General features: G+C 44.8%; 1 protein-coding gene across 1 annotated transcript in view; it reads left to right on the plus strand.

Annotated features, from left to right (window-relative positions):
* The first annotated feature begins 515 nt into the window (after nucleotides 1–515).
* Nucleotides 516–23,824, plus strand: part of SCARB2 (scavenger receptor class B member 2) — a 69,631-nt gene continuing 46,322 nt past the window's right edge. Inside the window, exons 1-2 of the mRNA XM_046656279.1 lie at nucleotides 516–882; nucleotides 20,362–20,519. Coding sequence (XP_046512235.1) covers nucleotides 766–882; nucleotides 20,362–20,519 — 275 coding nt within the window. The 5' untranslated portion in view covers nucleotides 516–765. The remainder of the gene's footprint in view (nucleotides 883–20,361; nucleotides 20,520–23,824) is intronic.

Consider the following 23,824-nt stretch of genomic DNA (forward strand, 5'->3'; position numbering starts at 1 on the left):
TGACAAACCCTTACACATCCCCGAAGATGTAGTTCAATTGTGGGGTCCTTGGTCACCGGGGCAGAACGTGCCTGTTGGCACAGATCTCAGCACGCCCCTCGTGAAAGCACTTGTTAGCACTCTAATTGCCGACACAGTGTCCCTGCTAACTTGTGAGCCCGTCTAGAGCAGCGGCAATGTCGCGTTCGTCCCTGAATCCCCAGTGCTGGGCACTTGGTAGGCCCGCAGTACGTCTCCGCGGGGTGAGTAAGTGAAAGAGCCAAGGAGGCCCGGCGATTTCCCGGGGCGCCGGGGGAGCCTTTGGCGAGGGGGCGGGGCGCGGCGGGGCCTGGCCGGGCTCCGGGAGCCGAGGGCGCGGGGTCACCGCCGGCTCGCGCGGGCCGAATCGCGGCCGCCGCTCCGGGGCACATGACTGCGGCCCGGCCTCCGCCCCGCCCGCTCCCCGCGCAGCTGCTGGCTGTCGCCTCCCGGGGCTGCGGCGAGCCCGGCCGCGAGCGTCACGGCCCTGCCGCTCTCTCCCTCCGAGCTGCGCCTGCCGGGCGCCGCGGCCACCCCGGCCAGGGAAACCGAAACCAGAGCGGCGGGTCCCCCGCGCGGCCGGCCAGCCGGGCGCAGCGCGGGCCGGGAGCCCAGCCGCGGAGCCGGGAGCCGGGCGCCGAGAGCCGGGCCGCGCTGCGGGCGCCGTGGTCCCGGGGCTTCCGGCCGCTGCGGCGGCTCCTCCCTCTTCCCTGTGCTCGGCCGCCCGGCCCGTGAGCGGCGCGCAGGATGGGCAGGTGCTGCTTCTACACGGTGGGGACGCTGTCCCTGCTGCTGCTGGTGACCAGCGTCACGCTGCTGGTGGCTCGGGTCTTCCAGAAGGCCGTGGACCAGACGATCGAGAAGGTGAGGGGGGCGGTGTGTGTGCGCACCCGCGCGCTCGCGTGTCGGGGTGGCCGGAGCGGGTGGGGGGGACCTCTGGCAGCTCACCATCCCCCTGCTGAACCTTGTGCACCCGGGCGAGCTCTCCCGACTAGAGCCCTCTTTTCTTCCTTGTTTTTTTGGGGTTGGTCGGTAAGGGTTAAAGAAGAATGGGGGGCAATGGAAATGACTGTTCCCTTTATAATAATAAGTAAGACTGTGGATCTAGACTTTAAAAAAAAGGCTTTCACTTATATTTTATCATTGGCATCTCGCCCCCCGCCCTCCCTACACCCCAATCTCTGTTGGGCCCAAACTCATTTCCCTCCCACTTCACGAAGACCCAAAACTAAATGAAAGACACCGCAGAGGAGGCAGGTTTGTCGGCTGCTTGCTGAGGCCTCTGAAGTGGTGTGAGGCGGTGGGCGTGTGGTCTATTGTGTGCTTGCCTTCCTGGGCAGGGCAGGGCACTGCACGGCAGTTGGTGGCTCTGTTAGGCCTTTGGGCTGGGTGACATTTCAATCCGTCAGTCTGTGCTTACCCCGCCCCACCTCTACCCCCCAAACACTTAGCAGCTTGGCATCTTGTACCAACAGCCTGCCTTGCTTTGTCTCGCCATTGATTCTTGCTCTTCTCAAACAGCCATAAGCTTCAGGCAAAGATTCATTTAGATTCTTGAAAGAATCTGAACCTCTCTCTTCCCCCTAGATGAGTGGGTTGGAGAGCTGATCATTTCAGAAGACTTCTCCATTGTTGCCTTCACCAGTGGTCATTTCTTCTGTCCTTTCACCCACCCCCACCGATCTGTGTGGAAGGAGGAACAAAAGAGAGTTACTTGGATCACTTTTTCCTTTACAAAAGAAAATCTCTGGAGCAGCCTTTCTTGTTAGCACCCATAACCGCATGCTTAATTTCTCCCACTGGCTTGCACTTGCTATTGGCCGGATAAAAAAGCCCGGGCCTGGTCCAGCTTGATCACTGCACTTCTGATTAATAAAGTATCGTTCCAGGTGGCAATACATATTCCTTTAGTAGAGGTTTCCAAAAGCCATCAGTTACTTGAAATCTGGCAGCTACGGCCTACTTAAAACAAAACAAAAACGAAAAATAGTCATGGCAAAGCATGATATAATTTTTTAAAAGTTCACATTGCCAAGGGAAGACGAAGTCCACTGCCTGAGCCTCTCAAGACCATGTTTTTCCCTGAGCACCCACGTTCAAGGGAGAGATTAAACTGAAGCTTCTCCACCCCTGTCCCCCTGCAAATCCATGGCGAGATCGTTTAAGGATGTAAACTCTTGCTTGGGTGACTAGAGTTCAGCAATGCAGCTCTTGTCAACATGTGAATTTTCTTGTGTGGCTTTGAAAGACTGTTTCAGGAGATCCCTATGAGATGAGTGATCTTCCCAGTGTCTCAGCTCTTACCAGCCCTCGGATGCTCTGTGAGTCTCCATTTCTGGGGAGGCAAGGGAGTGACTGTAGGGCAGCTTGGCTGGGGCTTGAGTTTGCGTTGATGTTTAGTGATTGGCTTTTCCACGTGGTTTCCTCCATGAGAAGTGAACTCTGATCCGGCTAATAAATTATATAGGGTAGGGAGACTTTCTGAATTGCCCAGTCCAGTTAAGCAGCACTGCACCATGTGGTGTATGAAACTCACTGACGAGGCTAGTTTCAGTGGACAGATGTGGGAATACTGTAAGTGAACCAGAGGTCACGCATTTCATCATTACCATTCAGCTCTCCTGGATCACCTGTGGGGAGGTAGCCTGGGGTAGTGGGAAAGAGTGAGGACTTTGTAAGTCAACACTCCTGAGCATGAGTCCTGGCCCCACCATGTACTAGCTGGGTGGCCTTGGGCCATGCGCTTAACCTTTCTTGATTCTCAGTTTCCCCATCCGTGAATGGGGATAATAACAATTCATGTAAATAGAGAGGTTATAAGAATTATTAAGGAAAATGGGTATAATTTTCTTGGGATATAGTTAGTGCTTGGTAAATGGTAGTTTTATTTTTGTTGGAAGCCACATAAGCAAAGAAAAAATACATGAGATGTGAAGTCAGACACCCTTTGTTCAAATCCCAGCCTTGCCATTTACAACCTTTTTGACTTTGGGCAAGTTATGTAGCTTCTTTGAGCCTCACTGTCATTATTTGGAAAAGTAAGGATGTTAGCTGTCTTGGGCACAGCAGTGCATTTACCATGAAGCTCACAAAGCTGAAGTTTTGGGCGATTCGCTCACATAGGCCCTTCCAAGACCCTGTACCTAATTCTGTATCCCAAATTCTCTTTTTCTTAGGAAGGGCCTCCTCGCATTGTGTGAGCTTCCCACGAGCCCTGGATGGAGTGAGATGATCTGTGTAAAGCCGTCAGCACAGGCTCAGGCAGGGGACAGGGGATCGATTTTGGCTGCCATTGTTATTTCTGTTAGTATTGTTAGGGCACAATTCGCTCCTACCTTGACTTGCATGTAATCCACTCTGAGACTTCCAGTTCTTAGTTTTTTCATTCGAAGATTGTTCATGCCCTGGCTTGTCTCCATCAAAAAGAGACGAGAGAAAAGGGATGAAATTCAAATGAGTAGGTTTGGCCACTTCTGAGAATCTTAGTAACATAATTCCTTTCAGAAGAATTTGCCTCAAGTGATAATTGTCCTTGAGCCCTGCAGTGAGCAGAGGTGATTGAAGGGAGATTTTCATTTTGTCCAGTGAATAAAGTGGAAGGAACCAAGACAGTTTACTTCCATTCTTGCCCTCACTGGTTACTACTTTGTATTGGGCAAGCCCTGTGGTTGTTTCTGCTTCAGTTTTCTCAATTGCAAAAGAGGCATGGTGATGCCTGCCCACACGTGCTTCCTGGGGGATGTTCTGAGCAGTAATCAGACCTTCTCTGTCCAGTGTTTGGACCTCCCAGAAGGCAGAACTTTTCAGAAACACAACAGTCTCTTTTCCTCCCGAGAGCCTGGAAGGGCAGGATTGTATGTTACACTTCATTTGGTAACCCTGCTAATTGTCCTGGCACCTAGCGCAGTGCCCGGTGCATGTAGGTACCTGATAAATGCCTCTTGCCTCACTTTGGTGGTTTTACTGTCCTGAGAATCAGCAGAACTTGGTTAAAATTCCTTTTTCTGTCACTAATGAATTCCTGGATTAAGTTGAGCAAACTGAGTAGCAAATTGTTGAACCCCTGGAAATCTCAGGTTCCTCATTCGGAAAATGGGGGTCATAAGAATACCGACCTTGGGGTTGTTGCAAGAATGAAATTAAGTGATTGATGTAAAGCATCTGGCACAGTCCCTCCCACATGCCTGACTGTTACTACCATTTGTTATTGTTTCTAGTTACTCTTTTCTCATCTAGGAACTGAAGTTTATGGGGTAGATAGGGTTCCTTCCAGCTCCAGACTTCTGAGATTCTGTGAGACTGGCATGTGACCTTTGCTTGAGAGCTGCTGTGCAGCACAGGATATTAAATTTGCCCTGAGACTTGAACATCTCCCAGAAATGGGGATGTGGAGCTGGCCAAGGTCGGGGCTGGCTGATAAGGAGAAGGGCTGCCAAGGGAACCAGTGAGAAGGAAGGAGACAGTTCACGTTTTTCCTTTTCACAGGCCAAGGAAGGATGATAGCGTTAGGACTCAGGAATGAGATGAACAGGACAAACACACTTGCCCTTTGCCGGAACCCGAGGCTCTGGGCAAGTGAGTACCAGCCGGTCTCTTTTGGGAGCCATAGCAACTTTGGAGCTGTTCTACTGATGCCTCAAGAACTAAAATATAATCACTGATGATTTAACCAAATAACAATGATTGGTGAATATGTGGGGGTCTTCTTTTTTAAAGTCTAACTAATAAACCATCTTCATTGTTGTTTATGTAAAGACAGTCAACTCTACACGATCTTAAAGGGCACCTTCTTGTATATCTACCTCATTTCCTGAGTTGCCTCTTTTCAGAGTTACGAAGACATAGAATCTTAGAATAAGAAAAAACCTTAGGCATCACTTAATCTGTTATTTTACTGTCAAAGCAGGTGAGAATATGTTGGTTTTGAGATGGGTGATGGTGGGTATCAAATCGCCTTTGTATTTGTATGACACTGGAAAAGAGGATGAGTGACTTATGAAGGCCAAATGGAGAGGGACGGGTAGGGTGAGGGATGGAAGCTGGGTCTCCTGATGCACGAGTTTCCCATCCCGAGGATGACCATACGTCCATTGCCTGCGACAGTCCTGGTTTATTTACACCTGTTGTCCTAGTGTAATTACTAGCACCCTCTTGGTTTAGACAATAAATTCTATCTTCACATACCACATTGTCCTCCGCTTCTTGGCATTAAAGAGGAGCAGTGCTCTCTAAGGAGCTGAGGCCCGCTCAAGCTAGCTCAAGAAAGATAGGATTTTTTTCTTTTTGTATAGCTGGAAGAGGAAGCTCGTGGAAGTCTGAGGGCGAGAACCACAGCACAGTGAGGCCTCCTGAGAGTACAGTAGAAACTGGAACATTGGCAGGCCCCAGGCACTCTCTGTGTCTCCGGCTCCTTCCTCTGCTTTCCCTACCAGCCAGATTCCCCTGTTTACTCTTTGGGCCCAGGCTGTTTACTCATCTGGGGCTTCCTCAGCCCCAACCAAAGTGACCTGCCAGCTGCGGAGCCTCCCATGAACATGCTTCATCTCTTAGTTTCTCCTTTCCAGATTTGTACCAGAGCAATGTGATTGGCTCAGCACAAACAGAAATCATCCATCTATAAACAGAGGCAGGATCCTTGCAAGATTTTGTGACTCCTAGGCAAAACTATACAGCTCCTTCCTGGCTTTTAGAAACGTGATCTTGTGATATCAAAATCATATTCCGTTTCTTTCAACATCTTATTCATGGTGACTGTGAGTGCATTCATTTTTTTTTCTTCTCTCCTTGACTCTCATTTTAACCCTCCAAAATTCATCTGACTGAACTACTACTGTCCCCTTCCTTGTGATAAAGAAAATAAGACACCTTCATATCCCTAAAGGATTGCCTGGCCTGGGCCTCCTGGCCTCTGCAGCCTCACAGCACACCCTATTCTCCCTGCTCTGATCCTGTCATCTCCACTCAGTGCTTTTTTCTCATCTTGCTTCCTCCCACCAGGGTCTTTGCACATGCTGCTCCATCTCCCTGGAATGCTTTCTCTCTATTCTTCCTCTAGTTACTTCCTACTCATCCTCCAGATCCAGCCCTGTCACCCCTAACTTCTGTCTGGATAATCTTTGTCTACATGCACAAAGTCGTGGGTTTTGCTCCTTCCTATCACTTACAGCACTTGAAAATTTATAGTCCTTTGATTGTTTGATTGGTTGTTTGATTAAAATCTGTCTCTTCCACCTGTGCATAAGCTGCATGAGGAGAGGGACCATGTTTCACTATTCAAAATCATATTATGTTTCTTTCAACATCTTACTAATTTATGGTGACCGTGAGTGCATTCATTATTAATGCTTAAGACAACGGAATAGCCAGTAGTTCTCAGTGTCGTCTCTAGACTCCAGGAACGGCATCAAAATCATTTCTGAAGATTTAAAAATTCCCAACCCCACCAGCCCTGCTGAATCAGAGTCTTTCGGAAGGGCACCCAGGTTAAAGAGCTGACCGTCAAGTCCATTCCTGCTGGTTTGGATGGTGCTTACGTTAGTCCATGTCTTTACTCTGTGCGATGGCAATTCTTTTTTTTTCTGAAACCTTTGTATTTTATTTATTTTTCTGATAAGATATACAGGCCATTATAAAAAGTCAGATACAACAAAAACTAATAAAACAAAGATAACTACTGTTAACATATTGTTGATTATTCCACATTTTTATTTATGCATATATAGTAACACGTGAACTTTCCAAAAATGAGGTGCTCCCATTCCTACTATTTATTTATTTTTAATTTCAGCTTTGTTGAAGTATAATTGACATATAAAAGAGACGATAATTCTAGTTGAGGGTGTTACTACTACTAATTATTATTATTCTGTAAATTTACAGTAAAGGAAAGGTTTTTGGGACAGAGGGGGAAGTTCTTGCCTGTGAAAATCACTTTTGTTTTCTTGTTTAATAAAGTGCAAGATTTCGTTCTGTCAGGCCGCAGCAAAGAGGCCATCTGTTTTGCCAGACATTTGCTTGTTTCCCAGGGAAGAATCAGCAGGTGGGATTATAAGCTTATTAATGAAAACATAGGATGTTGGCCAAGTGACAAGGCGTTTATGGCCTGTATCATCCATCTCTATACTGTATATGCACAACGTACAAATGAAGGGACCATTTTAATCAAAGCTGGTAACTAGTCAGAAGCAACTGAGGAAAATAAACGCTGCTTTCCATGTTTGCTCTCTATATCTAAAAGCATTTTTAGGTATATACTTTGGCAGTCATTCATTTATTTAGTAAATATTTACAGAGTGTGGACTGTTTGTGAGGCACTGTGCTAAGAGCTAGGGATGCGATAGTAAACAAGACTCTGTGCCTGTTCTTACAGAATTTATGATCTAATTCAAACTTTCTGGCCTCAGGCCCCTTTAAAAATTATTGAAGAACCCAAAGATCTTATGTTTCTGTGGGTCATGTCTATCGATATTTATAATATTAGAAATTAAAACTGATAAATTTGTAAAACACAAGACTACACAAGCACATATGCCATCAGCTGTCAGAGCGATGACATCATTACAGGTCGTGTAGCCTCCAGAAAACTCCACTCTACACTCATGAGAGAAAGAGAGTCAAAAAGGCAAACGAGGGGCTGGCCCAGTGGCATAGTGGTTAGGTTTGTGTGCCCCGCTTCGGTGATCTAGGGTTCACAGGTTTGGATCCTGGGCGTGGACCTACACACCACTCATCAAGCCATGCTGAAGCAGCATCCCACATACAAAATAGAGGAAGATTGGCATAGATGCTGGCTCAGGGACAATATTCCTCAAGCAAAAAGAGGAAGATTGGCAACAGATCTTAGCTTGGGGCCAGTCCTTCTCAGCACACACACAAAAAAGGCAAATGATGTCTTAGTATTATTATGAAAATAGTTTTTACCTTGTGGACCCCCTGAGAAGGTCTGGGGGACCCCCCAGGGGTCCTCAAACCATGCTTTGAGAACTACTGATCTAGTTTTCATTTAACTAATTCTGTTGATTTTTAGAATAATTTAAACAGTAATTAATATCCCTGTTATATGTCTGTAAGACCAATTTGGAAATCATATTATTAATGTTTTCAAACCACCAGGATTTTGTTTAGTATATGATGCATTTATCTGTCCTCTTAGTTTCCCCATGAGTCCAGGGTGAAATATAGTAGCTTGGCCATCGGTGATGAGTTTAGTGACCGTGCTGTCTCTCCCTGTGTGCTAATCAAACTAGACAAGAACATCAGCGTCTCCATAATGGAATTACTCGATAATTCCCCTCTAGCCTCATCCCTGCCAGGGATTTTCAATCCATATGACATAATTTAGTATTTAAAGCTAGCCCAAAACCTCTCTTTGAAGGTGGGGGTCCTGCTGTGTTTAGCTTTGATCATCTTCTCATATCGCCAAATACAATATCATACGAATAGATGGACAGTAAATGTTGCTTGGATGAACGGGAAGATGAGTAGACGAAAACATCTGTTTTGGGGAGTGATTTTGTTTGCATATTGTTCTTGTTGTCTAGCTTCACATTTTTGTTCTACTCTGTAGACCAGTGGTCACATGTTTGCCTCCTTAATAGTTGATACCTTTAAAATCTGGAAACTTCCCCCAGTTATCCAGATTGCCAGCTTCACTTGAAACATGGGGATGCTCTGCAGGGCTGTGTGGCAGCAGTCTGAGCAGGATAGAGGCTGCCCTTCAGATGGCGCCTCCCTCCCTGCTCCCGCCGTCCTTCACACTCCTGTTGGCCCCGACTGCAAGGCCCAGTGAAGGCGCCCTTGGCCATCATGCTTGCTCTGTTGTCTTTCTTAGAGTAGAGAAATATCTGTTTGGATCTGACCTTCTTTAGCAAAAGAAGGAAAATGAAAGCCTGAGAGGGTCGTGTATTTAGCAGAAGTGGCTGAGGGCATATTTCTCTGTAGACGTGGATGTTATTGCTAAGGTTTGACGTGCACGCAGATGTACACACTGGCGCCCACTTCACTCATGTACCTTACCCACTCGGCCCCTGCAGCAGCTGAGTTTTATGCTGTTTCAAGAGAAAATGAGCAGAATGCCCTTGTTGTAGTAATGTAATCCATGCAGGCAAGTCCCATTTTAAGGATATTTGCTTTTAACCCTGTATGCTTCTAATAACCCAGAGCAAAGGAAGGAAGAGAAGACACAGATATAAATAGGTGATGAAAACATCACTTAGTTCATCTCTGAGAAATATAATCACAACCAACAGGTTGTAAAGTAGTAAGACTGGCTGCACAAGTCACACACAGACCCCAGGCATTGTTTTCATGGCCACTCTTCTTATTTATTCTCATCTTAAAATCCTCTTTCTCATCCACTGCTCCCCCTCCACCCCATGCACATATATTTCCCCAATTTGACTAAGGTTCCAGTTGGTGGCTGCTTTTCTCCTTTTAGGCTGGCAGTTCTCAACCTCAGTTTCACCTTTGTAATTACCTGGAAGCTTTTAAAAGCTGTTCTAGTGGGTGTTTGGTGGCAGGAGCTTTTGGGGGCTAGTTATTCCACCACATTGTCCTGTCTATAATTGACAGATAGAGCAGCTGCTTACAGCTGAACTAACATTTGAACCTCAACTATCAGATCTCGTTAGCTGAAATTATTACAGTTGCAATTAAAGCAAAATGAGTTCAACAGCAGCGACATTAAAAAGAAAGAATGCCAGTGCATTTGTTCCTGAGTTAAATATAAGGTTAGAGAATAAGGGTAGAATGTTAATGGCAGCTTATTTCTTTTACCTCAATAGAGAATTAAAAAAGATAAAGAGTGCAAATTACTTATGTTACTATAAGAGTCTGGCTTGGCTTTGCCTAATTTCAGGGAGAAATTTTGTTTTTTTTACTTTTTATTAAGATTATGATAGTTTACAACCTTGTGAAATTTCAGTTGTACATTATTGTTTGTCGGTCATGTTGTAGGTGCACCCCTTCATCCTTTGTGCTCACCCCCCACTGCCCCTTTCCCCTGGTAACCACTAATCTGTTCTCTTTGTCTACGTGTTTAACTTCCACTTATGAGTGGAGTCGTACAGAGATTGTCTTTCTCTATCTGGCTTATTTCACTTAACATAATACGCTCAAGGTCCATCCATGTTGTTTTGAATGGGACAATTTTATCCTTTTTTATTGCTGAGTAATATTCCATTGTGTGTGTGTGTGTGTGTGTGTGTGTGTGTGTGTGTGTGTGTGTGTGTATACCATAATTTCTTTACCCAGTCATCAGTTGATGGGCACTTAGGTTGCTTCCGTGTCTTGGCTATTGTAAATGATGCTGCAATGAATATAGGGGAGCATGGAACTTTTTGTATTGCTGATTTCAAGTTCTTTGGATAGATACCCAGTAGTGGGATGGCTGGGTCATATGGTAGTTCTATTTTTAATTTTTTGAGAAATCTCCATACTGTTTTCCATAGTGGCTGCACCAGTTTGCATTTCAGGGAGCAATTTTTAGAAACAAAGCAAATCAACTGGTGTTTGATATTTGGCGAGTTTTATTAATCTGGAGTCCAATGAGAATCATCTACATGCTAATAGGCCAGGTGCTCAAAGTGGGTGGGTATTATCTCTGGTTGAATTTAGACTGTGTAGATGGCAACATGGTTGCTGAATTGTGTTTAATTATCAAGTTTCACCCTGTTGAACTAAAAGAACAGCCCACAGTGCTCTTGAGTCCTGAAAGTTTCTTTACAAGTATTACATATTCCCATCAAAGCCTAACGCAATCCCTGGAGTACCTATTTTTATCATTTGGAAGTGGCTTAAACCGGGACAGCTTGTTCAACAACCTTCCTCGTGTTGCCTTGCCGAAGTCTCTCTCTCAGGCTGACTTGGACGTGTTGTGTCTTGTGGCTGTATCAAGTCATGACAGCCCTCCCAGAAGCAGCTGGTCCAGCCCATACCTGGGGAACAGTGGGCAGTTGTGTCGCTGGTGCATAAAGTGCCTACCAGGAAATGACAGATGATGACTGGTGGCAGGGCTTAGTACAGCAGGTCGAGGACCTTGGACTTCATTCTGTGAGCCTTGGGGAGAGTGGCTGCTCCCAGAGGCACTTTCGGTAGAACACTCTGGAGGCTGAGGTAGGTAATGGATTTGAAAGGAACAAGGCTGGCGAGAAGGAGACCAGTTAGGAGACTACCTATAGTATGGCCGCGGTCCAGGCTGCTGATGAAATGGGCACAGGAATAGAAAGGGAGAAGAGGAGGAGTAAAACCAGTAGGACTTCATGACTGATTAGGGGAGAAAATCATGAGTCTGTTTTTGGTCACGTTGACTTTGAGCAACCTGTGAGATGCCCAGATGGGGATTTTGGGATGGATCGGTACAACTGAAATGATCCAAATAATTTCATGTGCAAGCCCTTTTTTGGACTGAATTACTGGACCTGGCACATACGTAATTGTTCACTAATCATTACATGCATGTCAGTTTGGGGTCCATAGCTAAATTTCTTGTTGAGGACAAGGCCTATGCCTTTTGGGCACATAGAAAGCTCTCAATATATGCATTTTGGTTAATTAACTGAAAAATAAGTTTTTCAATCCAAATGATTAATTTGGCTGTTGACACTGCAGAGTCACCATATAACTCAATAATCTTTCCAATATTTCTTTCGGTGATAGTGCCACAGAATTATGCCTGAAAAAATTCATCGTGTTCTGCTTGACTAAGATTAATAAACAATATGCAAAGTCACATTGTAAAACTGATTTAGGACCTTACATTGATTTTTAATTTAGCGTTAAAAGAAAATTCTGCTGATTACAGGGCTTGTCTGGTGGCTGTCACCACCACCGCAGAGTCCTCAGTCAGGACAACCAGTTGTTTCCAAGCCACAGCATTATGTTTAGACTGAGCAAAGGGCTCCTTGTGACCCAGGAAACTGGCTCGTTGTGTTAGGTGGAGTAAATGACTTTTTGTGTCAGACATTCTCTAGGCTTGAGGTTAGGGCTAGTACTTGTTAGTTTCTGAGTCCTCTCTTTGCAAAGCAAGCTCCTAGGAGTGTACAGTTGAATGTCCTGAGGATTTGGGGCCAGAAATTAGAAGTTTAAGGTCACAAGAGAACCTCTTCTAGACCATCTTGTTGCAGGAGGTCGAGGCGCTTTCTCTGGATGCATTAGCATAACCAGGGCGGAGCAGCCGCCTGGAAACTCCAGGGCCCAGTTCTCCCTTTCTCGGTTCCTCACATGTCAGTTCCAGACCGAGACTTCACCGTGATCTCACACCATGACCTCACGCAGCAGCCCTAGTTTCCTGTCCTGCAGAGGGAATTGCTGACTTCCCAGGAAGGCCTCAGAGCCTAGGTTGTGGTTTCTGCACAGTTTCATGGTCTCTCTGAGATAGGATTGCCGGATAAGAGACAGGATGCTTAGTTAAATTTGAATTTCAGATAAACAACAAATAATATTTTAGTGAGTAGGTCTCATGCAATATTTTGGTTCACTTCAACTTATCAGCTCTTAACATCCTGCCATATTTACCTCATCTCTCTCGGAGACACTTTTTCTTGAATTATTTGAATGTAAGTTGCAGACGTTACAACACTTTGCCCATGAATCCTTCAGCATGCGTCTCCTAAGAATTAAAGCATTTTTTACTTAGCCCATGAAATATTTGGGACATACTTGGGCATCCCGTGTTTTTATTAGCAGAATCTGGCAGCTCTCCCCTGGGAGTGCCGTGGGATGGCAGCTGCTGGAGTGGCCACCCACAAACCTGGACTTGGGAGGATTTGACTTGACTTACTGGCTCTGTGAGCTTGGGAAAGCCAGTGCCACCATTTCCTTATCTGCAAAATAGGAATTCTTACCTTGCAGAGCCAGTGTAACGCTCAGAGGTTGTGTTCATACAGCACTAGCACGGCACCTGACTCTTGGAGACTCACAGTAGACAGCAGCTGGCCCTGGCGGTAATGGTATTGTCCTTTGAGCTGAACGTCAGGGGAAGGAGATAAAAATAAAGAAGCAACTGTTTTAGAAATGTTGGCAGCTGTTTTTATGAACTTTCTCCTGTTCTCCCATTCCCCTTCTCCTTCCCTACTTAGTGTGTACACACACACACACACACACACACACACACGCACATGCAACAAGCAGTCTACTCTGGGATTTATGGTGGGTTCCTTGACCACCATCCAGCCATGTCAGGTGCAGGGAAAGAAACACGTTAAAGGTGGAGGAGAAGCCAGCATTCTTGAGAGCAAGGTTGAATGGAATAAAAGGTGGTGTAATCAAAGGAGACTGTGTGGGTGTTGACTCAGCTAAGAGTGGCGGGGGGGAGGAGGGGGACGGGGCGGGGGCAGGCAATGAGGAGAAGCCCGGGTCCTAACAGAATCTGCTATCCGTGTGACTCTGGCAAGCTGTCAAGGATTGGTTTTATTGTTAGGTTTTTCATTTGCTTTGTTTAGTTAAGGACTCAAGTCTACTAAATGTTTATTTCTATCCTGCAACTTCCTTAGTGAACTTGAAACTTGGAGGAACAAGTTCAAGTCTGACTGTTGTAAGAACTGCGAGTTTTACCCTCTCTTCTGGGAAGGGTTTTGCCCCCCTTCTTGGTGGAAACTCTTCCACTTGCCTTTGGACTTTTGGTTGCCTAAGAGCTGGATACAAACCAGGCAAGATAACCTTGGGCAGTTAACCATCTGTTCGTTCACACTCACTGACTGTTTCGGGGATCATAATTCCGAGGTGATTTTCTGTAATAAATAAGTGAGATTGCAAGTCCTTTCTCATTCTGAAGTTCTGTGCCTACGGTGATGCTTGTCAGAAATAGTTAGCGTGGAACACAGAATGCGAAAAATCAACCTCCTGACAACAATAGGAAGAGAGAGACGGGGCAGCCCAGGGAGGGGGATGGGACTCTTGGAGCTTTGTGTGAGAGCTGACCACAGCTGATGAGACATGAGCCTCGCCTTTGTTTTGCAAGAACAGAGGAAAAACCTAGCTGGTTCTCTATGTATCCACTCCTCCTTTCTCTTAGGGTGGAATTGCGTTTCATAGAATCCGGGTTTCTTTCTTAGATTTTCAGTTTTTAAAAAAACTTATAAGGGAGCAATTATTTTTTTCTGCTTACAGAAGTAATTTATTTCTGTGTAAAAAATCCAAACAATGCAGAAAAACAGAACAGAGAGAACGGAAGACCCCTCATAATCCTGTTCCACAGAGATAAGCGCCATTAGACGTTTGGTGTGGATGCTTAGAGATTTGGTGGGTAACTAAAAGATTGCAATTTTTAAATTATCTATACTTCACCCCCCCTAATATTTTCATTTTGCCTTTTATCTGCTAGTTTTGTCCATACATGTCCATATTTTACATTGTCTGCTTTTTCCATTTAACATAGATCTTGAGCCTGTTTCTTATTTCTGTGTAGTTTTTATAATTTTCATGGTTGCTTTCTACTCTGACCTGTGAATTATCATAATTTACTGTCATTCTTTTCCTGTTCAACATTTTGGTTATTTCCAATTTTATGCTAATTCCTTGTTGTTTCAACCTAAACTGAATTAGATTTAGAGCTGGAAGAGAGGATCATGACTAAAGACGTTCTGTTGTTGTTTCTCTCTTTTATTGTTTCTCATTTGCTGGGTTCGAGCAGAATCACGGTAGTGACATGAGTCCTTGTTTTCTTCAGACCAAGCCCTGGACCCCTCTCAGCCCCAGCCTGCACATGGGAACAATCAAGACCCCAGTCACCATTTATTGGGCATTTTGAGCGTGGCCTGAGATAAGCACTCTGCTCAAACCTCGTTAATCCGAACAGTAATCCTCGCCAAGCCCTCCTTCCCCGCTATGCCAGCATAACCTTCTAAACCGCCACTTGCCTGTCAGTTCAACATAGGCAGCGCAGCGCGAGAGTTAGGAGTCTCCTGCCTTAGGTAGGGAGGGACCGTTTGGAAGGACTGTTGCAAAGGGGAAAGGACTGGTGCAGGAGAAGGAGGGGACTTGCACACGGGAGAGCCTCTGGCAGTGTGACCTGCACAGCCGCAAGGGTCAGAATTTTTCCTTTAGCGGGAGGAGTAAACAAGGCTGCCGAGGAGAGAAACTTAACCAAAGTTTGGCTGACAAGCATTTTTTCCCCCAGCTTTATTGAGGTATGATTGAGAAATAAAAATTGTATATATTTAAGGCGTACAACATGATGTTTTGGTACATGCTTACATTGAGAAATGATGACCGCAATCAAGCTAATTAACATATTCATCACCTCACATAGTTACTTCTGTGTGTGTGTGTGTGTGTGTGTGGTGAGAACACAGGATCTATTCTCTTAGCAGCTTTCAAGTATACAATACAGTACTATTAACTATAGTCACCATGCTGCACATTAACAAGCATTTTGTTCCCATTGATGGGTGGGAACAAGTGGTTCAGCTAATCAATTATGAGGCAAAAAATGGAAATCTGAAGGGTCTGTGTCTGGCTTTGTCTTAGGTAAACAAAGGGGGCATCCGTGAATCTTACCCAAGTCACATGGGGAAGGGTGTTTCTTTGCAGTAGGCCATTTCCTGGAACATAGAAGTGGGGACTCTTGAACTGTTGCCGTTTTCCAGGAGCACAGGGATCCGATAAGATTCAGCATTGCCAGGAGCGCAGGTTTGGAGTGAGTCCTGGGGTGGGAGGCTGGCTCCACTCACTGCTAGCAAACCTTAGGCGTTCTGCTAACCTCTCCTGAAGTGTAAAATGGGGAAGGTGATTTTCACCTTGTAGACTATTAAGGGGATTAGATGAGATAAAGTGGCAACCTATAGTGCCTGGCTCTTGATAATATTCTACAGCCCAAAAACCTTCCATGGCTCCCCGTTGTATATCGTCATAGACTCCTATGATCTCAGCCTACCTCTCTAAAAGAATCTCCCTACTCCATATAAAACCCACACCCAGTCACACCTAATACTACCCCACCTCTGTATGCTTGACTGTCTCATTCTCCACATCTGCTATCTTTCTGATTAAGCAGAGGACTCTAGGAGAGATGGACACAGGGCAGGGAGGAAGGGCTCACTCTGTCCAGCCAGACAGGATAGTTGAATCAACTCTGGCTGTCCATAATGCATCTACCACCCTGACCTCCCCATGCTTGCAAAATTTTTATTTATTATCCCCAGCTCACTTTAAAGACCACGTTTTTCCATCTCCGTTCGTAGAATCCATTGTCTGAACGCTGTAGAGACCATCGTCTGGTGTACTCTTTGGCCATTTATCACATACTACTTTATAGTATTGATTATATTGCACGGGTGTATCAATATTCCCCTAAATAGAGGATAAGCTCCTGGAACACAAAAACCGTATCTATGTTGCTGGTTATCTCCTAGCACATACTACATAGTGTTTTGATGATTTGCAAGAATACTTCTATACTTAGCAAGAAAACCATGGGTATAACACTGCTTTAAATAGTTGTTAGGAAAAGAGGTCATGGAAGGACATAGATTTTTCTTTCCACCCACAAAAGGAACTGGCTGCACTTAGCTCTGTAGGGTGCCGGATTTCCGATAAGATAGACAAATTGAGAGGTGCTAGATCTGTGATTGGCACCTGTGATTCTAATGAAGCTATTGCTTTCTCCATATCTCAATGTGACTAAAATGGCCAGTAAACAACTACTTCCTCTGGGTACACATTAAAGGCCCTACTTGGATTTGGAGCTGTCGAGCTCCTGTTACAAGGCCTGGCACTGTGGCTTTGCGTTGGCCGTCCGTGCCTTTCATCTGCTCGTCTCTGATTGCCTCATATCCAGTTCTTTTCCCCAACATCTGATAAGCAGAGTCCATGGAAGCTATTGTGTAAGTGTTCTAGTACTGTATTTTGTTGATTGAACAAATATTTCTCCAAGAACTGCATTGTCCTAGACACTGTGGAGAAGATTAAAGAAAAAAACCCTACTTTGTTTTTTGTAGGTCAGCACCTCTGTTTTGAGAACCTAATATATTACCATATTGAGTAGCTGCACTTTCATTTTCGTTTTACGTTGCTCATATCACCTGCTTCATGTTGATTCCTGTTAACTTCAGTTTTTAGAAGATGTTTTCTGTCCTGACCACTTTTTTTCCTAAGAAATTCCTATGTAATGTTTTAGGGGTTCAAAAGAATGGATGATCCATCCAGTTGAAGGGGGCTACTCAAGGAATTCATGGAGGAGGGAAAATTATTGCCCTGCCCTTTTCTGGAAATTTATGGACAAGAAAAATTTCTTATTTTAATGAAATCAGACTTAAAAAAAAAAAAAAAGATTAGCACCTGAGCTAATATCTGTTGCTAATCTTCTTTTTTTCCCCCCTTTTTCTTCTCCCCAAAGCCGCCTGGTACAGTTGTGAGTGCCACTGGTTGCCATGTGGGACGCCGCCTCAGCATGACCTGATGAGTGGTGCCATGTCTGCACCCAGGATCTGAACCGGTGAAACCCCGGGCCACCAAGCAGAAGGGGCGAACTCAGTCGGCCATGGTGCCGGCCCCCAGACAACTTTTAAAATATCTATGAGCCTTCAAAATCCTCTAAAAGACAAAAAATTTGTTATTTACGTTAGACTTCTCATAGTTAACATATTAGTTTTAGGAAGGTTAAATTTATGTTCCTGAGCTGTTTCTAGCTGCTATATGCATACTTTATAGCAGAGAAACTGTACTATATAACTTATATAACTAAAATGTGTAGTATATTTATACCCATTTTATTAAAATGTTGTATGCAGAGGTAGGGTCGGAGAGTGGAGAAAAGCTGTACTGGGTTCTGGACCCAGCTCTGACATTAAGGAGCTCTCTGACCCTCAGCACAGTCCCTCACCCTTCCAGGGCCTCAGGGTTACATCTCCTTACCCTGAGGGCCTTTCCAGTTCTGGTGCTCTCTCACTCTCTGGGCCTGACTCTCTCCCTCGCTTGAAAGCTAAGACTCCTGTTTAGAAGATAAGATAAAAGACCACGAAGCTCTTAAAAAATTGCTTACAAAGACTGATTAGATTAAAATCTCCTGACTGGGGCAGGGAGAGTATCAATGCGTGTAGGGGCGGGTGGGGAGGGCTTCACCACGGAGAGAGTCTGAGCTGGATCCAGAAGGTTGGAGGAACAAGGTTTCATGGTTTGTCTCAAGATTTTTCTATCTCATCAATCTGATCTCAACTCAGTAAGTTAGTGCTGATAGTAAAGGCCAAGGATATTTCAATCATGTGTCATTCGGATAGAAATCTGATGATTACGTGTTCTGAACTGATGCCAAACCACAAGTCATCCCCAGTTCTATGACACGGCCAACTCGTGCTGTGAATTTGCATCTAGCTCTCCAGATGACAAGCTTAGGTGTTCTGCATTCATTTATTCCAGAGCCACTTTGATTTTCCCTACAAAGATTTTTGGAATATTTTCTTTTTAATGGTATAACAATATCGTTAAGTTCTTTTGCAACCTTGCTTCTATTAAATTGGAGGCTGGACTGCTAAAATTTGACATCCTGTTGTGTGCTTTGTCACAGTGCATTTTAGCATGTGGTTTCTACCATGTTTTGAAGCCGGTTCATTTGTTTATCATTACTCAAAACCTTACTGCGGAGAAGTCCCAGGTGACGTCAGGGGATGCTGCTCTTGCAATCTACTTCTTATTGTTTCACTAGTGGCCCTACATTCTCTCTGTCAATAGGTCCCACTTTTCCCTTTCGATTTTCTTTTTAAAAATTTTCTCAATGTTAATTTTTATTTGTTATAAAAAATTCAGAAAGTACAAAATTTCATCAAGGAGAAGATAACAGTGATCCAAATTTCCAATACGCAGAGTTAATCACTGTGCACGTCTCAGTCTATGCTTTTACCTTTCTTGTGTACTTCAATAATTTTTGCTGTGAAAATGCAGTTTTCTTCCATTGACAAATTATGAACCATTAGGGCTGCTAGATATGAGGTTTCTGTCTATTAACCTTGGGTGCTGGATTAATCAGGCTTCTGTTGCAATGCTGGATGACAAACAACCCCAAATCTCAGTGGCTTGTGACAGTAACGTTTGTTTTACTCTCAGGTGCGCAGGTTGGCTGCAGTTTGTGCTTGGCTGGCTCAGCTGAACGAGACTGGACTCCAGGCTTCGTGTCTGGTCCACACATCACCATTTTAGGGCCTTGGCTGGAGTGTCAACAGCTACCTGAGGCATGCTCTTCTCTTGGCAGAGGGTGGCAGATGGAAACTTGCCATGCCTTTTAAGGCCTTAGCCCAAAATTGGGGCATTGCCATTCCATCCACATTCTTTGATCAGATCATTTGGCCAAGCCTGAAGTCAGTAGGGTGGAAGATACCCTTCCCATACGGGGGCCCTGGCTTATTTATTTGCTGGGGCTTCCATAACAAACACCACAGACTGGATGACTTGAACAACACAAATCTGTTGTTGCATAGTTCTAGATGCTAGAAGTCTGAGATCAAGGTGTCAGCAAGGTTGCGTTCTTCTGAGAGCTCTCCCCTTGGCTTTAGATGGCTGTCTTCTTCCTGTGTCTTCACGTGATCTTCCCTTTGTGTGTATTTGTGTCCTAATCACCTCTTCTTACCAGGACGTCAGTCATATTGGATCACAGCCCACCCTAATGACCTCATTTAACCTTAAATTTGTCTTTAAAAACCCTATCCCCAAATACTGTCACATTCTGAGGTCCTGGGGGTTGAGACTTCAGTATATGAATTTGGGGGGCACACAGTTCCCATAACACATGGTACAGGTGAGAAACGAGGGAAGGATGGTAGACAAAGAATATGCTAAGCACTTAACCTCAGTGAGGCTCAGCTTCCTCCTCTTTAAAATATGCATAGACATGTCTGTGTGATGGGTTTGTCGGGGATTGAATGAAAAAGCATGTAAAGCCCCTGGGGGTGGAGGTGGTAAGGATGGGTGTGGCTCTACCTCAAGTGGAAGGACCAAAGCTTGTCTTCTTGGGCCTACCTCCCTGTTCTCTCATGTGGACCACCTGGGAGTGCGTGGTGTGTCTCAGAATGGCCTAACTTCCACAGCAGCTGTACAATCAGTGGCATCTTCGTAACAAAGCCAATAGGGCCTCTTGGGTTCTCAGTCTGTGGTCTTGTTTCGGTAACACCATGTTTCCACCCATGAGCTGTGGTTCCAGCATCCTTCTTCTACCACAAATATTTACTGAAGACCTTTTATAGAGCTGTGGGCTTCATATTGGCATAAGGCATGGTCCTGCTCTCAAGGGACTGCAGGTGAATGCCTGTGGAAAAAATAAGCGAGCTAGAAGCTCAGAGTAGGGAGTGTCCCTCTGCCTCTGTATTCAAAGCCAACTGCCTAACACTTTGTAAATCTCCTTTTGGTTTTCTCCCCTAGAATGTTGTGTTAAGGAATGGTTCCGAGACCTTTAACTCCTGGAAGAATCCCCCTCTGCCTGTGTACTCCCAGTTCTACTTCTTCAATGTCACCAATCCAGAGGAGATCCTAAGAGGGGAGACCCCTCGGTTAGAAGAAGTGGGACCGTACACGTACAGGTGAGTCCTGACCACCTCCCTGCCATACCTGCCAGAAATCTGGAGTGATCCCACTGCGGCCTGGGTCCTCGTCTGTTCCCACGATCCTCCTCTGCGTGCGGCGCGGGGAGCACAGTTTAGGCTACACCTGTCTGAAATCCGCTGATGTTTGGCACATGTGTGTGATACTGCAACAGAGGATGGCTTGTGTGGACTGGGGCTGAGTCTCAGCCTGTTGTGTTTAGAAATGCAGCTGCTTCCTCCAGAGTTGGCAGAACGTGGTAGTTGAGCCATAAAGAACTCTTCCCACCCGCTGCCCTTTTAAGGTCTCCCCTTGATTTTTTTTTTGGTGACTTTTAGGGCCTTCCCTTATTTCCCTCCCCGGCATATGTAGTTTTAGACCAGTGCCTAGAATTCATTGTTGGTCTGCAGACAGGCTTTTCTCTCTCTTATTCACTCCTTTCCCCACCCCTCCTGGCTATGAGAGATAACCCAGTGGCAGGGTGGGTTGGTGTCTCTGGCAGTGGCCACTAGTCCCAAACGCTGGGAAGTCAGGAGCATTGCCTTACTCGTTTTTTAAAAGACTAGTAGAGGGAGGCGCTTGGAGATCTTACCATCAGAGAGTTTTTTCTATTGCAGTATTCCTCCAACCCCTATGATGGGAGTCCCTTCTCCCCCCACCCCGTAATAGTCTTTCCTTAGGAAAGTTTCTTAGGAAGTACCTTAGGAAGTTTCTCCTTCCCAAGTTTAAAAAAATAGAGGAAGCAGAGAGGAAGATCTTTCTTCCTCAGAACTAAATGGTGAAAATGCCTCACAATTCTGCAGTAATCGATTGCTCAATAAATGGTTGCTGACTGATTCATTTCTTATGAGTCAGGACTGTTCTCGGTGCTGGAATTCAGAGATAAAAATCCTGGTCCCTGCCTCAGGTGCTCATGGGCTGGCTCTGGAGTCGAATTGCCTGTTTTGAATCCCACCTCCGCCACTTACTAGTTCTCTGTGCCTTGGTTCCCTTACCTATAAAGTGGGGATAAAAGGAGGACTCCAGCAGAGGATTGTGATAAGGATTAAACGGTTAATGAGTCAGGATTTATGAAGCGCTTGGACTAGTGCCTCACACATAATTAGCGCTACTTAAGTGTTTGCTGTTAGTTTTAGTGGATTGTCTTAGTCTGTGCAAATCGATATCCAGAATTGCAAAGATGAGCTCTGTTGTTATATAAAGGAATTTTTAAAAAACACTTGGGTCTTCATTTTAAAAAGCATTTATATATATATATATATATATATTTTTTTTTTTTTTAAAGATTGGCACCTGAGCTAACATCTGTTGCCAATCTTTTTTTTCTTTCCTCTTCTTCTCCCCAAAGCCCCCCAGTACGTAGTTGTATATTTTAGTTGTGGGTCCTTCTAGTTGTGCTGTGTGGGATGCCGCCTCAGCATGGCCTGATGAGCGGTGCCATGTCTGTGCCCGGGATCACCGGCGAAACCCTGGGCCGCCGAAGCGGAATGTGCAAACTTAACCACTCGGCCACGGGGCCGGCCCCTTTATACGTGTTTTATGCTTGAAGAAACTCTGTGCTGGGTCCAGCAGGTCTGCCTTTGAGGCTGTCCTGCTCAGGGACAATTAGACGTTGAACCAGAATTAGGATCTGAGTGTCTCATTTGGTTTGTTTGTTTTGCAATTGTAACCATTTTTTTATTGTGATTTTAAAAACCCCACATAATGTAAAATGTACCATCTTAACCGTTTTTAAGCATACACTTCAGTAGTAAGTATGTTCATATTGTTGCAAAACACATCTCCAAAACTTTTTCAGCTTGCAGATCTGAAACTGTATACCCATTAAATAACTTCTGTTTCCCCTGCCCTCAGCCCCTAGTAACCACCGTTCTACTTTGTCTCTAGGAATTTGACTGCTGTAGATAGCGCATGTCAGTGGAATCATACAGTATTTGTCTTTCTGCTGTGTTTGTTTTTCAACTAAATTCCTTTGGGTGAGAGACTCGCCTCCATGCAGGAATGAACTCAGCTGAGAACTAAGGAAAAACCCTAACCGACAGTTTTCCCTCTGGGTCTCCTGGGCCTGTTCCTGTGGTCCTAGGTTCTACTCATAACCCAAAGAAACCCAATATTCCATTAAAACATCTTCTGGGCCATTGTGTCTGCTGGCTTAAAGTGCTGTCGTAGACGTGGTGATGGGGATAGACAAGTCCTAGCAGTAAAACAGCGTCTGACTGTTACTCCCTGCACGTTCCCGTTTAGAGGGGCCCTAACTTACCTGTGAGGAACGCCCAGGAACATCTTACCAGGGGTTCTTAACCTAGGAATTCAAGGTGGTTCGTGACTTGGGTGCAGAAAAATTACATTTATTTCACTAACCATTCACTAAAATTTACCATTTCCTTTGAGCGTAAATGTAGGCAACAAACCACGGCAGGGTTAGCACACCCGTGGCCTCACCACTCGTGGAAGCACAGGTGTCATTGTGTCTCATGAAAGCTGTTGCTGGAAATATCGTTCGTATTCATAAATCCTTCAAAATTACATAATTGTTAGGCCCGCTGCCATATCTTATTTAAAGTGTCAATCAGAAGCACACCTATTGCCATATCACAGATTTTTTTAAATGATGCCTGTGTTCCAATCATTGGTTTCCTTTGTAATCCTGGGTGTTTTATTTTCTGTGTTTAAAAACGTTTATCTGAGAGAGGGTCCACGGGCTTTCCCAGACTGCCACTGGCTCCGTGGCACAGAGAAGGCTAGGAACCCTGAGAGCGGATGCAAGAGGTTGGAAGGCAAGTTGATCTCTCATTGACTGTTTCATTTTTGCCTCCGTAGTTTTCCTGCCTCTATTTCTCTCTCTGCCCTGGTCTCTCTTCCCCCCACTCCAGGGTGATTTTCCAAAGGGCATCTGACATTTCCTTCTCTTCCCTTCTTAGAGTCCCAGCAACTCTCCCTGTGTGATGTTCAAGACCTGAGCCATCTGCCTCCTGCTGTATGTCTAGCATCTTTATTTTATTTTTATTTTAATTTAATTTTTTGACACTCTCAACCTAGAATTTTGTACTCTAACTAGAGCTATCCAATAGAAATTTAATATGAGCCACATATGTAATTTAAAATTTTTAACAGTCACATAAAAAAGTAAAAAGAAACAGGAGGAATTAATTTTAATATTTTATGTACCCAATACTATCCAAAATAGTATCATTTCAACATGTAATCACTATTCAGAATTGAGACACTTTACACTCTTTGTTCATACTAAGCCTTTGAAATCCCGTGTATGTTTTACATTTATAGCACATCCAATTTAGACTAG

The sequence above is a fragment of the Equus quagga genome, chromosome 3, assembly GCF_021613505.1.
Source record: "Equus quagga isolate Etosha38 chromosome 3, UCLA_HA_Equagga_1.0, whole genome shotgun sequence".
In the NCBI taxonomy this organism is placed as follows: Eukaryota; Metazoa; Chordata; class Mammalia; order Perissodactyla; family Equidae; genus Equus; species Equus quagga.